At 48.6% G+C, this 14,907-nt stretch overlaps 1 protein-coding gene across 2 annotated transcripts; it reads left to right on the top strand.

Annotated features, from left to right (window-relative positions):
• Nucleotides 1-215: 215 nt before the first annotated feature.
• On the top strand, nt 216-13,382 carry MRM1 (mitochondrial rRNA methyltransferase 1). Of its 2 annotated transcripts, XM_035139756.3 has the most exons (6): nt 216-284; nt 2,289-3,119; nt 3,704-3,797; nt 7,366-7,486; nt 11,389-11,508; nt 11,669-13,382. In XM_035139756.3, the coding sequence occupies exons 2-6, from the start codon at nt 2,344-2,346 to the stop codon at nt 11,719-11,721; spliced, it is 1,164 nt and encodes a 387-aa protein (XP_034995647.1). In that variant the 5' UTR covers nt 216-284; nt 2,289-2,343; the 3' UTR covers nt 11,722-13,382. The 2 variants fall into 2 exon arrangements, with proteins under 2 accessions (XP_034995647.1, XP_088513842.1); XM_088657716.1 differs by lacking the exons at nt 216-284; nt 11,389-11,508; nt 11,669-13,382 and adding an exon at nt 9,177-9,489 and having other exon boundaries at nt 2,199-3,119.
• The last annotated feature ends 1,525 nt before the right edge of the window (nt 13,383-14,907 follow it).

Below are 14,907 nucleotides of genomic sequence, written 5' to 3'. Positions count from 1 at the left end.
CGCAAGTAGGGATGGGAAAGACCCCTATCTGAAGCACCCTAGCAAGCTGCTGCTGCTGCCGGTCAGTGTAGGAAACGCTGCTGACACACACGCGCCGGGCTTGCTTCTACACAAGCCAGGCATCTTTCTACGTTCCTCGACGGCCGGATGGGGAAACGCCGCTAAATGGCTTAGCCAGCAGGTGGCGCTGCGGGACAAGCACGACGCTCTCTCGCCGTGGCCTCTATGGTTGGAAGCCACTTCCTCTTCAGGCGGAGAAGGCAGCAGCCCACGTGGGTGGCCAGGTAGGTTTGCGCGCTGCCAGGAGGGCATGCAATCCTGGACGGGGTTGCTGCAGTTTGGATAGAGAGCAGCTTGGGCAGGGAGGCTGGGCTGCAGATCTCTCTCTCTCTCTCTCTCTCTCTCTCTCTCCCCCCATTTTCAGCTGAGTTTGTTACTAGCTCCTCAGACAGACCACAGGGACTAGCAACATGAACTTTTCTATTTGCAAAATCAGGGAGGGAAGGAGGAGCAGAATTTGCCAAACCCAAACCAAACCTTTCGAGCCTTCGTCCCTGGGGGTAACTGGAAGGACCTTGCGGTGCTAATCCTGAGTTATCTCTGTAATAATAATAATGATAATAATAATTTATTATTTATACCCCGCCCATCCGGCTGGGTTTCCCCAGCCACTCTGGGCGGCTTCCAACAAAGATTAAAATACATTAAAATGTCACACATTAAAAACTTCCCTAAACAGGGCTGCCTTCAGTTGTCTTCTAAAAGTAAAATAATTGCTTATTGCCTTGACATCTGCTGGGAGGGCATTCCACAGGGCGGGTGCCACTACCGAGAAGGCCCTCTGCCTGGTTCCCTGTAGCTTTGCTTCTCTCAGTGAGGGAACCGCCAGAAGGCCCTCGACGCTGGATCTCCGTGTCCGGGCTGAACGATGGGAGTGGAGACGCTCCTTCAGGTATACTGGGCTGAGGCCGTTTAGGGCTTTAAACGTCAGCACCAACACTTTGAATTATGCTCGGAAATGTACTGCAAGGCTTTAGCTGCTATTATCCAGGGTGCAGCGATGGCCTTCAGACGTGGGTGGCTTTTAAAAGATGCTCAGGCAAACCTCGGCTGGATATGGATTGCCATTTATTATGCCACCACCTCCAAGGAGCTCAAGGTGGTGTGTGCATGGCTTTTTCCACTCTTCCGCCCCCCTTTTTATCCTCACAACAACCTTGTGAGGTAGGTTAGGATGAGAGACAGTGAGGTCACCCAGTGGCTGACTGGGGATTCAAATCCTGGTCTTCTAGAGCAGGCACCCCCGAACTTTGGCCCTCCAGATGTTTTGGACTACAATTCCCATCATCCCTGACCACTGGTCCTCTTAGCTAGGGATCATGGGAGTTGTAGGCCAAAACATCTGGAGGGCCGCAGTTTGGAGATGCCTGTTCTGGAGGCTAGCACTCTAACCATCACACCACGCTGGTTGGCCAAAACAAGTTCTCATGGTTCTGAATTAAGGGCTGATTTAATACAGGAAGAGGCTGTGTACGGAGTCAGACCCATTGCCTTGTCTAATTCAGCATTGCCTACGTTGACTCACTCTGGCATTTCAGATGGTACCCAGAGATGCCATGGACTGAACCTGGGGCCTTCCACATGAAAGCAGATGCTCTGTTTAACTAAAACTCAATGAGGCTCCTACCATTGCTATAGGAATTATTCAACCCCCATTGCAAATCAGGTTTATTATCAACATTTACAGACTTTTCCAGCTGTTTGAAATGAGCACATAAAACAAAAGCAATTGAAGTAGCTCAACACAACGGATGCTTCAAGTGGTCTCCCCAAATTCAGCTGAAATTGCTTAGCAAACTGTAGATGATTTAAAATAAAAAATTCCTTCAGTAGCACCTTAAAGACCAACTAAGTTTTTATTTTGGTATGAGCTTTCGTGTGCATGCACACTTCTTCAGATGATTTGTGAGTGATAAATAATAATTCCTGCATGAACTGCTGGGTGGGGGAGTCAAGACCAAGTGAAAAAGCCTAGAGCACATCAGATCAAAGTTGATTTGGGGATTTATTATTATTATTATTTTATAATTATCATGCATGCTCAGGTAGGGCTTACAAAACATAACAACTAATTGCACAGTTCTCAAAATAGCTAAAATACGGAACGAAACTATGTCATCAGGCCGTTAAAATATAAATGTCCATGATTCAAAATATATGATAATATAGCACACTGTTTGAAAGTGGAAACTCTGGGCAGGAGATATTGGAAAAAGTTTCTGTTTCAGGATTTTCCAGATAGACCACATAATCCATGTCGATTTTGCATATTGAACGTCAGAGATGGCACTTCTCCTGTCTTTTAAATCTGGCCTATGGGACGCTGCAAGACTGTCCTGCTCCTTTAGAACCATCCGGCATCTCTCCACGCGGAGAAAACCTCAGGCAGGGGAGCGTGAGCTTCCTGGTGGGGTGAGCAGCCAAGTGATTCCTGATCATGGACTTGAAACAGCCAAGGACCAGAGCGAAGCCCAGCTACGTAAACCCCGGAAGGGTCGTGTCCTTCGGAACGAGCTCTGGCGGCAATTTCGCGCGCAGACCGCGCCGTCTGACAGGGAGGAGCTCAAGAACTTGAGGGACGACGATTTCCCCGAGAGGAAGCGGAGCCCCCCGCAGAAACCCCTCCCTGTCGAAAGGACCAAAGGCTCAGAGATCTTGTTTGGGGTTGCTCCCTGCTCCTTGGCTCTGGCCAGATCCAGGAGGAACTTTTCCCAGCTCTTCCTTAAGGCTGGCAAGGGCACTCCATCGCCTGCGCTGGAAGAATTCTCCCGGCGCGCCAAGGACAGGGGGATTCCAGTGAAGGTGGTTCCAAGGAAGGTTCTAGATGGCCTCTGCAAGGGCGGTGTCCATCAGGGCGTGTGCCTGGAAGCCACGCCCCTCCGCCCCATTGGCTGGCAGGAGGCGCTGCCCCTTGAGGTAGAGGGAGGGCCCGCTTGCGAGGGGTCGCAGCTCCTTTGGCTGGCTTTGGAGGGGATACAGGACCCGATGAACCTGGGAGCCGTCCTGCGGTCTGCTCACTTCCTGGGTGTTGACAGGATTGTGATGAGTCAACGGAACAGGTAAAAGAGCACCAGGTGAATTATTTCGGGGACGGGGCTGTAGCTCAGGGGCAGAGCATTTGCTCTGAATGCGGGGAGGCAGATCCTTACCTGCCTATTTGATTCGGCGCAGGCATGAGGACTAGAATCTTAATTTGTTTTTTGCTGAACAACCAGATAAAGCATTTGCTTTGGGGGCAGAAGGTTGAGTCCCCGCCATCCTGCCTGCCTGCAATTACTTAGGAGCAAGTGCCATTAGCCTCGGTGGGGTTTACTTTGGAACAATCCTGCATCAGGCCAACTTGAGCGCAGGCTGTGGGTTGGATTTTTAATTTTTAAATTTAAATTTAAATGTGTTTAGTCTTGTTGTTGAATTGTATTTTAACTAGTTGTTTTATATTTGTGTTAGCTGCTCTGAGCCCGGCCTTGGCTGGGGAGGGCGGGGTATAAATAATAAAATTATTATTATTATTATTATAGATGCAGTTTTTTTTCATTCTCTCCGTCCCTGCGGAGACGGGTGTTGCTAAGAGAACCAGCTTGTGGAGATCTGCCGGGAAGCATTTAATAATTGTTGCCCCTACCCCGGGCTTCTCTCTTTGTAGCTGTCCCCTGACACCAGTGGTCAGCAAAGCCAGCTCGGGGGCCATGGAAGTTCTGGACGTATTTAGCACAGATGATCTTCAGGGCCTTCTTAAGGTAACAACCCCCGCCCCCCAAACCTTTTCCCTGTTGGTCTTTTAAATTAATGGTTACAGGCAACTTCCTGTACGTCCAAGGCATGCACAACTTGGAGGGGCAAAAACGGCACGAAAATAGCGCCTAGCTAGCAGTCCCACGAGCCTTTGCAAACACAATCCCACGAGTCCTTGCACTGACATTTGAGGCCTGTGGGAAGTTGGATTTTAAGCAGGGAAGTTTGGAGAGAGCGCTTGTGGTGGATTTTGGTGGTTTTTCAAGGGTTTCCAGACTGTGTTTGCAGACCTTTTCGATGGTGTTTCCGTAGATGTGATTTCGCTTAAACGCACGGTGTCTCAGAATGTAATCCCCGTGTCAATGGGAGATGTACATTGGGAGCCTGTACATTTTTATCCCGCCTTTCCTCCGAGGATCTCAAAGGGGTGGACGTCATTCTGCCTCCTTCCCCATTGTGTCTTCGCAACAACCCTGTGAGGCAGGGTAGGATCAGAGACAGAGACAGGGTCACTCAGGGAGTTTCATGAATCGGTGGGGCTTTGAGGCCTGGTCCCTCAGGTGCTAGTCTGACACTCAGACCCCAGGGGTGACTCTCCTGTGTGGGGAGATCGCAATAAAGAACACAGCGGGAGACAGAATGCGGATCCGGAAGGTCGCCCAGAATGAAAGCAGGCGCCCCCTTTTATTGAAAATTTTAAGAACTGTCAATGTTTAACCAGAGGTGCATCCTTCATCCAATGACAATTGGTCAAGCCCCAAAGAGGTGGTGTTCTTGCATAGGTCACATCCTGCCAACACCCCAAAAACCCACCATAAGGGAAGTCCCTGTTTCTCACGTTCACCATGATCATGCCTCTGTCACCTGCCCACTCCTCAAACATCCCCCTCCTCTCTAACTCGTGATCCTTGGGGTTTTTCCACCACTCTGCCATTTTCTCATTGTCTTTCTCCTCACCTGGGTCTGACCCTTCAGGCTTGGACCAGCCTCCCCTGTTCTAACCTGCTCTAACCGGTTCCATCAGGATCCTCCCAACTCTGGCCAGTCCAGTAGTGACCTGCTGCCCTCTAATGTCCCCCTGACCCAACTTGTGAATGCATGTTTATGCATACTAATGTACAGGAAGGTTTGCCAGCACTGTACGTTGTGTTTGACAGCTGAGGGTTTTGATAGCTAGCTTTTTATCTGATGCGGTTTGCCGACATCAATCTAAAATCACTGCTACACTCCTGTAGCGCTTGCAAGCAAAGCACCAGGAAAGGATGCTGGCTTGTCTGCTTTGCATGCCAAAGATGCTGGGTTCAATCCCCGGCGTCTCCACGTAGCCCCAAACCCTGGAGAGCTGCTGCCAGTCAGAGTTGACAACCCTGAGCTAGATTCAGCTTGAGGCAGCTTTCTGCGAACCCATTTTAAACCCAGAACCAAGGGGGCTAGAATCTTTGTTTCTGAGCTGGAAAGATCGTAACTCAGCGCTTTGCATGCAGACAATCCCAGCGTTTCAACTCCCAGCGTTTCCGGGTTGGGCTGAGCAAGGCTCCCTGTCTGAATCCCTGGGTGGGGGGTTGCTGCCATTCAGAGCATACTGCATTGACCCGGATAGACAAATGGCCTGACTCCATAGCAGACAGCTGGTCTCTTATTCCGCTCTGTTGCATTCTAGCATCTCCTCCGCCTTGCTTGGAGTGGCTGCTGTGCCCCGTTCGGCCACCCAGTGGCAGCGTTGTACAAGGTTTTAAAAATAAGTTGGATTTTGCTAGGTGGCCAGCCCTGAGGTCTATACGAAGTGGGGTGGGCACATAAGATTGAAAGCTGGGTTTACAAAGCTGGGAGAAGGATGGAATTTATCCGATGAGCACCTGCCAGGTGCATCTGGGCGCCGGGACACACACGACATAAGCCCAAGACTCGTCTTCCCACCAGTTGGGCATTGAGTCGGCTGGGAGGTGATTTAAAGCTGGCTGGCCTTTCAGACAATGAAAGGCAAATGGCCTAATTTTTCAGCCACCTTTTCTCTGCCCCCTTTCCTGTGGATCTGGGGAGCCTCCCCCTCCGATCTCTGCCAGCCGCCCCGCTCTGGAACGACCCAATAAAGAAGCCATTTAGAAGGTGTTGCAACTTAATTGAAACATCTGTGCGGACCGCTTCCCTCTACTATAAATGTGCAATTTATGAACATTTGGGCCATTGAGGCGCTCTGTTTAATTGGGTCCACATTGGCCAGCTTCACCTTTGCCGCAGAGCGGGCATAAATCCCAGCGTTGTTACGGCCTGGAAATGGCAGGTTTTTTTCAGAAAACGAGGCAGATTTCCCCCCCTCCCCCCTCTAAAATGGATTTTGTAGCTGGTTGTGTTGAAAGGATGAGCTGGGAGCATGTACGCAATAGCAACTTGTTTTCCTGGATCAGAGCAAAGTCTGTGTCCGGGAGGGGCACGACCTGCTTCCCTCTTGATGTCATTAGATTCCACCTCCAATCAGCCACAGCCAGCATGACCAGTGGTTAGAGATGATGGGAGTTGTAGTCCGGAAGCACCTGTGCTAAGCTGTTCCTCTACCCCCCTCTCACAGTAGCTAGAGGCAATGCCTTTCTTAATTTCCTCCAAGGAGCTCAAGGGGGAGTATGTGGCTTTACCCCGCCTTGCTTAGTCCCCACAACAACCCTGTGAGGTTGGTTAGGCTGAAAAGCAGTGACTGGTCCACGCCTGTTCCTGCAAGCTTAATGGCTGAGTGAGGATATTATTATTATTATTATTATTATTATTATTATTATTATTATTTATTACTTATAACTCGCCCATCTGACTGGGCCTCCCCAGCCACTCTGGGCAGCTTCCAACAGAATATTAAAAACACAATAAAATACCAAACATTAAAAACTTCCCTAAACAGGGCTGCTTTCGGATGTCTTTTAAATGTCAGATAGTTGTTTACTTCCTTGCCATCTGGTGGGAGGGCGTTCCACAGGGCGGGCGCCACCACTGAGAAGGCCCTCTTCCTAGTTCTCTGCAACTTGGCTTCTCGCAGTGAGGGAACCGCCCAAAGGCCTTTGGAGCTGGACCTCAGTGTCCAGGCAGAACGATGGGGGTGGAGGTGTTCCTTCAGGTATACTGGGCCAAGGCTGTTTAGGGCTTTAAAGGTCAGCACCAACACTTTGAATTGTGCTCGGAAACATGCTGGGATTTGAACCCTGGCCCTTGCCTGGCACTCTAACCACAGCTCTCCATTGGCGCTCAGTTTGATGGGCCCTCCGCTCCATCGGCTGGAGAGAGACTCCCAGCTATCAAGGGATACTTGGACTTCCTCTGGGTTTGAATTCCTGGTTGCGATGGAGGTTGGGCCCACCTCCATAGCTTGCAGATGCTTTTGGTTCTGTGTTGAGGTTTCATTTTTTGAGGTTCCTGGTAACCAATGAAGTTTGAGTTTCTGATTTGAACAGTGAACAAACAGCAAACCAGCGCAGATGTACCTTTTCCTTCCATATCATGGAGTTAAGCTGTTGTGGGAATTTATACGGAGTAATCCTCAAGTTTGCCCTTTTCTCTTGCTCCTTTCTCACCCCCCTTTTCTTCTGGAAGGCAAAATCAGAGCAAGGATGGGAAGTCCTTGGAACAGCTGCCCACACCAAGGACCAGGATTCTGTTCCCATCGTGAGTTGCTTAGATTTCCGCTGGATGAGACCCACCATCCTGCTGCTAGGTATGTAACATCGCGTCACTTAAATTTTGGGGAAGCCCTGTACAATGGTACCTTGGAAGTTGAACGTAATCCATTCTGGGAGGACTTGAGAAGGGTTGAGGACTTGAGAAGGGTTGAGAAGTCCCCGGTAGGGACTTCTGACAGGAGCTTCACAAGGTCATTTTTGATAGCGAAGCCTACCCCATGTATTCGATATTCTTCTTCAGATAGACCTTTCCAGAAGAATGTGTAGCCTCCTTTTTCTTCCTTCAGTTGTCCCTCGCCTGCTCTTCGAGTCTCTTGAAGTGCTGCAATATCGATGTTAAAACGTCACAGCTCTCTTGCAATGATGGCAGTTCTGCGTTCAGGACGCTCACTCTCTGTGTTATCTGACAAAGTCTGTATATTCCATGTTCCAAAGTTCAATTGTCTTTTACGACCCCTAGGTGGTGACCCCACTGGGCGCGGTTATCCAGTCAGGGAAAAAGGGAGGCAGACTATGTTCAGGGCACCTTTTTCTAGCCCCTCCCCCTTTTCGGGGTGAGCAGAGCGGATCCTAAACAGGGCTGCTCAGTCATGGACGCAGCTGCCGAGCTGCTCAACTGCCTTGTTCCTTGAGTCAGAACGACTGAGTCTGTATGGGTAATGGTAATAACGGGGGCAGGATCGTGAAATCTGGAAGCCCCTCTTTATGAACCGGCACGTGGGTGGTGGATTGGAGGTCTTGTGATACCCCTGACAAATGAAGGAAGCCAGGTAGCAGACTACAAGAACTTGGGTCCGGGGTGCGTTCCAGTTTTTATTTTTTATTTGTTCGATTGATGTACCACCCTTCCTCGCAAGATCTCACGGCCACCCGCAAGATAAAATATGAAGTACAGTGGTTAAGTACCCAATCGCACCCCGAAAAGTACTTAACCCGAACGGCGCTTTAGCGCATGCACGAAGCGCCAACAGAGCACTTCTGCGCATGCGCAAAGTGCGCAGAACACTTCTGCGCATGCGCGCGCAGTGGAACCCAGAAGTAAACACTTCCGGGGCCGCGGAGTACACATCCCAAAAGTACGCAAACCGCAGCGTACTCAACCCGAAGTATGACTGCAAAAGCACAAATAAGTAGCTGAAACCAAAACAACAAAATGATAGGCCCTTATTCCACAAACAAATTTGAAAGGCTGTAGAATATTGGTCAGCCAAAGGGTTATTGTGGGATATTGTACCGTAGACAGCCCTCCAGACCTTTCTAGACTCTCATCGTCCCTGGCCATTGGCCGGTCTGGCAGAGGATGCTGGGAGTTGTAGTTGCACTACCTCTGGAGTCTCACAGACGCCCCACCCCCCACCCCTGTCCTGGCTTTACCTGTGCCAAACCAAAGTATTGTGCACCCAGCGCCTGCCAGCCCATAGGCTTTTGGAAAGAGAACAGGGAAGATATCTTCCCCACTGTCCTTTATCTTCAGCACCTGGCTTTGAAGAGAGAGACTGTGTCCGAACATGGAGGGTCTCTCCCAACCCCCAGGGAGGGCAGCCGGTTCCCCTGTGTTACAGGACAGAAGTGGACTTTCCCCCTTCCACCGCCAAGGAGTCTCTCCTGAGTTATGTGCTGGGGGCTGTTTGCCCACGGCTGGGAGCATGAGAGATGCTTTGGATTATTCCGCTGCGGCGGGAAAGGCATTGGTGCCCCAGTGGTCCTGTTTCCTTTCCTTGCCAGGCTCATCTTTAACCGAAACGCTGATTGAAGCCGGGAAGCTGACAGGACGCAGTGGCGTCGCTCCCGGGGCTCAGATACCTTTTCGATTACAGGGAGGAAAGAGATACTGGCAAGCCGGGGGCGGGAGTGATGAGCTGCGGGGAAATCCATCTCCACAACAGGCGGCGGGACGACGAGCCGGGGACTCTGGTGACAGTCGGGGGCTGTTACTTTGAAGGACGGCTCGGCTCGTCCCTGCGAGGGAACAGAATCTCTTTCGTTGGGGCTGCGGAGCAGAGGGGCTCCCGAGAGCGAGCCAGCTTCTTCTCACTGCCAGTGATTTCCGCTCTCTGTTGAGCGCTTGGCAGAAGAGAAAATTGGACAGGGCAGGGAGCCTGGGAGATATGGGGGAGAGGGAGGAGCCTGCGGTTTGCAGAAAGATAGGAGAATCTGAAAATTTGCAGCAGTTGGATGGGGACAGAGGAGGCCCATCTGCCTGAGATCTTGTGATGGAGGGCGGTAGAGAAAACTAATAAGTAATAAGAATCTAATCTAGCATACTGATCTCACAGAAGCCTGCTGTCCCTGCTTGGGATTCCCCTTGACTGTTTTTCGGAGACATACATTGTGGATAGTAGCCATCGATAACCCTTTCCTCCATGAATTTGTCCCACCCTCTTTCAAAGCCCTCCAAGTTGGTGGCCATCCCTGTTTCCTGTGGGAGGGAGTTCCGCAGTTTAACAGTGTGAAGACGTCCCTCATGTCTGTCCTGACACCTTTATCATGGAGGTAGTGTTGCTGTCTCATGCTCTGGGACATTGCCATGGATCATGCCCCCCCCCAAACATCTTTTTAAAAAGCATCTCTCAAGTGTTTCTGGGTGGGTGGTCAATTTGAGGGAGATTAAATTGGACAGAGAGGGACGCGGGAGGCGCTGTGGGTTAAACCACAGAGCCTAGGGCTTGCCGATCAGAAGGTCGGTGGTTCGAATCCCCACAACAGGGTGAGTTCCTGTTGTTCGGTCCCAGCTCCTGCCAACCTAGCAGTTCGAAAGCACGTCAAAGTGCAAGTAGATAAATAGGAACCGCTACAGCGGGAAGGTAAACGGCGTTTCCATGTGCTGCTCTGGTTTGCCAGAAGCGGCTTTGTCATGCTGGCCACATGACCTGGAAGCTATACACCGGCTCCCTCGGCCAATAAAGCGAGATGACCACCACAACCCCAGAGTTGTCTGCGACTGGACCTAATGGTCAGGGGTCCCTTTACCTTTACCTAAATTGGACAGGGGAGTGATCTTGTGTAGGATATTGTTGCCTAAACCCAAGTTTATTTACCTGGGTGTTTCTGCCCTGCCTTTCAGCCCCAACGGCTTAGCAGTCTTTTTAACAAGAAAACACAAGCCCTGCCTGATAATATCCATAATCTAAAATACAAACACACCCTACCTTAAAAAGAGCCATGGGGAGTTGAAAAAGGCAACTGAACTAAACTCATTGCCTGTTAATCAAACATGTTGAGATCAGGTTCAGGGGATGAAGATGGTGATGTTAGGGGAAGAGGACCTATGGGGGAAGCATGATGCATTTCGTCTGGAGAACACAGAATCGTAGAGTTGGAAGGAACCCCAGGGGTCATCTAGTCCAGCCCCCTGGAATGCAGGAATCACAGCTTGCACAATAGCCCCGTTTTAAAATATCTAAAGGGGTGTGGCATAGAACAAACATTTATTTATTTATTCAGTTTATATACTGCCCTTCATCGGTGCCTCCCTCTTTTATTTCAATATCTTTTTGGTTCTGATTTGCTTTCAGATATTTTTTAAAAAAGAAAAGGCACGAATGCTAAACAACAACATATCCTCGCACTAATGAAATAAAAGCAGCTTTAATGCCAGATTTGCCAACTTTTTCAGCCCATAGGCACATTTGGATTTTTGAGCGAGTGTTTTGGGCTCCCACTTCCTCTGGTCCATTTTTTCACACACACACACAGATCTGGGTAAAAGTCGGAGCCTTGAAATGGCCATAGAGGTAAAAGAGGAAGTGGGAAAGAGCGCCACTCTTCCTACTTCTCTCTCCAGCTCTATGCTTTCTTAAAGGGACAGACACGATTTTATTTATGTCTCAGGGTGTGGTTTTTGTATGTGTCCCTCAGAGGCTTCACAAGCACTTAGGGCAAGACCATGAAATTAAAATCCTGGCGTTTTATTGCATTGTGTTTTGCCCGTGTGCAGGAAATGAAGGTTATGGCCTTTCTCCGGGGACTAGAAGCTTGTGCCAAAGGATGTTGACCATTTTCCCAGGGCGAGAGCTGCCGCCTGGGATTGAGTCCTTAAATGTGTCTGTTGCAGCTGGTAAGAGATTCCACCCTTGAACTCAACTCTCCTTGACGCTTCCTCCCCCCCTTGAAGCTTCTTCCTTCCTGAGCAAGCAAGTAAAATCTTGCCGACTGTTAAAACTCTTCTAATACTTTTTTGTTGTTGTTCTTTTTCTTTTGATAAAATTCTTCCTCAGGAATCCTCTTGCACTCGATCTGCAGCCAGAGAGAGACAGAGAGAGACCCGTGATGCTTCTAGAAGAAAAAACAAACGAAAACACTGGGCCTTTGAGGAACTCACCCAGAAGTCCTGGGATTAGAGGAAGCTCCATCCGGGAATATTCTGGGCCAGAAAGAAAGGATTGGAGCACAGTCCTCACTTCTACTCTCTTCCGCCAGATGGGGTTGGTGGAGCAGCCTGGCCACAAGGCATCCACAGCTGTTACGTGACAGAAGGTGTGTGTGTGTGTGTGTGTGTGAGAGAGAGAGAGAGAGAGAGACAGACAGACAGACAGACAGACAGACAGACAGACAGACAGACAGACAGAGAATGAATGTGCTCTGCAATACTTTTAGTCCTGATGCTGATTCATGATTGTTGTTGTTTAGTCGTTTAGTCGTGTCCGACTCTTCGTGACCCCATGGACCATAGCACGCCAGGCACTCCTGTCTTCCACTGCCTCCCGCAGTTTGGTCAAACTCATGTTCGTAGCTTCGAGAACACTGTCCAACCATCTCGTCCTCTGTCCTCCCCTTCTCCTAGTGCCCTCCATCTTTCCCAACATCAGGGTCTTTTCCAAGGATTCTTCTCTTCTCATGAGGTGGCCAAAGTATTGGAGCCTCAGCTTCAGGATCTGTCCTTCCAGTGAGCACTCAGGGCTGATTTCCTTCAGAGTGGATAGGTTTGATCTTCTTGCAGTCCATGGGACTCTCAAGAGTCTCCTCCAGCACCATAATTCAAAAGCATCAATTCTTCGGCGATCAGCCTTCTTTATGGTCCAGCTGTCACTTCCATACATCACTACTGGGAAAACCATAGCTTTAACTATACGGACCTTTGTAGGTAAGGTGATGTCTCTGCTTTTTAAGATGCTGTCTAGGTTTGTCATTGCTTTTCTCCCAAGAAGCAGGCGTCCTTTAATTTCGTGACTGCTGTCACCATCTGCAGTGATCAAGGAGCCCAAGAAAGTAAAATCTCTCACTGCCTCCATTTCTTCCCCTTCTATTTGCCAGGAGGTGATGGGACCAGTGATTCATGATGGCAGGGTGTAAACCCAGCCCCCTAAAACGCTATTGCATCTCAATGCGTAGCCAGGCATGTGCATAGAAAAACTTCAATCCTAAAAAAAGGTCAACCAAAGACGGCTTTTTGGCCGGCCCTCACCGCCCTTCACTTCATCAAATCTTACAAACCTCCGGTGTATTTTGATCTGTTTGTGTGTTGGCCAGTGGGAGGTGAGCTCAAGCTGGGCGGAGGAACGACCCCCACCTGATCCAACCTGCCTCTCTTAGCCTGCCGAAGGTGGTTTTGGATCCCTCTCCTCTGTAATCTCAAAGGTGGAGGGGTTCCGGGGTTGAGCAAGGGGTTAAGAACTGCATTGAGCGCAGTGCAAAAGCCCGAAAACGCTATACAGATATAGGAAGATGCTCTACTGAATCTGGCTAGTGGTCTGCCTAGGCCAGCTTTTCCTTAGCCTCTGGAGTCTTCCCTATGTATGGTGTATCGGAAAAATTGTATCCCGTTCTTGGCAACAAGGATCCATTTCAGTCATGTGTACCTTGGCCTGTAGCAAACTATTAAAAGAACACAAATGAAATGTTTCATTGGCTTTGCTCTCCCTGTTCTGCAGAAGTCTGTTTTTTTAATTAAAAAAATAAAATATAAAAATAAAATTAATAAAAACCGGGGAATTGGTGTGAAGTTTCAGATTCTTAGGAAGTATACTCTTCCCACTAGGTGGTGGTAAAGATACAGACTGCGGTTTGCTTCACTATGGGCAGAAAACAGTTTTATAGCAAGATATCATTTCATCCTTTCTTGTTTGCTGGAAGGAGATGGGAATAAAAACCATTTCTTTATCCTTGATACCAAGATCTGATTCTCCGTATTTGTGTGTGCGCGTATTTTGTAGCTCTCTGCATGAGAAACCCATTTTTTAAATAAAAAAAATGGAATGCCATTTTGAGGGCAATGATTTTTATATTATTAATGATTATTTGAGAGATTTCTAAATGCTTTTCAAGACCCCCCCCCCCCCGGCAAAAAGTGGTGTAGGAAATAAACATGAAAGTATAGCAAACTCAGAAACTTTTTCTTCTGCTTAAAAAAACACCTACTCTGTGGTAAAAAATAGCAACAGATGGTGCCAACAAAATACCTCATTGTACAAGACTGGGTGGTATCTGAGTAAGCCATGGTCGGAGCAGACCAGTTGAAATCACTGGACTTAAGTTGGACCCTATATTGTGCTATACTCTGAAAGCGGGATTGTACAGTACTACTTTAAACAATCTTGGCTCTCCGCAAAGAGTCCTGGGAACTGTAGTTTGTTAAGGGTGCTGAGAGTTAAAATTTCTAGTTTGCCGTTTTATAAGAACAGAAGGAGAGCCCTAGTGGGTCAGCCCAAACTGTTCAGAACAATGAGGACTGGAATCTTAAATCTTAAAAATAAAGGGCAGGGCTTCCACTGAATGATAGAAAATCAGACTGCGATCTACTCACAGAGTTAAAAACTGGCAGTGATCTACCCCCTTTTTGGGGTTCAGGCCAAAGTCGTCGAGTTTTTAGGAAGGAGGAAGGCCCATTTTTGGGGGGTTCGGGTCAAAGTTGTTGAGTTTTTTCAGGAAGGAGGTAAAATGCTGAGCTTTTTTTTTAGGGAAGCCACAGTTGTTCAGTTTCTTTGCGGGGAGCCAATGATCTACCAGTGATCTGCAGATGTCCAGTGATCTACCAGTAGATCACGATCTACCTGTTGGACATGCCTGAGCTAGACGGACTGACGGTACGGCCGAGTACAAGTTTGCATACTGATCTCCTATGTTTCTAAATGCAATCATTGCCTCCTCCTCCTCCTCCTCCTCCTCCATTTAATTTCCTGGGTATTTTTAAATGTCAAAAGCGTCATTTTTATAATCTTCCTTTTCCTTTCTTTTGCCTTAAGCCTGAATATAATTGTCCTTGTGATATAACTGTAGAGAAGCACACCCCAGTATTTTGTTTTAATGGAAAAGAAAAACACCCTCCCAGCTCCATTTCATAAAGGAGAATTTTAATTGTCACTTTTCGCACACATCAGCACGATTGGAAACAAGCTCCCTGATTACTTTTGTGGTTTTGTACACACACAGCCGATCTTTTGATACCTGGAGAAGGAGGAAGAATTGTTGTGATGGTAATTTGAAAGTGACTTTTCTCATCCCGGTTGCCTTGTCAGGG

Source organism: Zootoca vivipara, chromosome 14 (assembly GCF_965207765.1).
Source record: "Zootoca vivipara chromosome 14, rZooViv2.hap1.1, whole genome shotgun sequence".
Taxonomy (NCBI): Eukaryota; Metazoa; Chordata; class Lepidosauria; order Squamata; family Lacertidae; genus Zootoca; species Zootoca vivipara.
The sequence above is the reverse complement of the archived record's forward strand: the minus strand, read 5'-3'. Positions and strand labels throughout refer to the sequence as shown.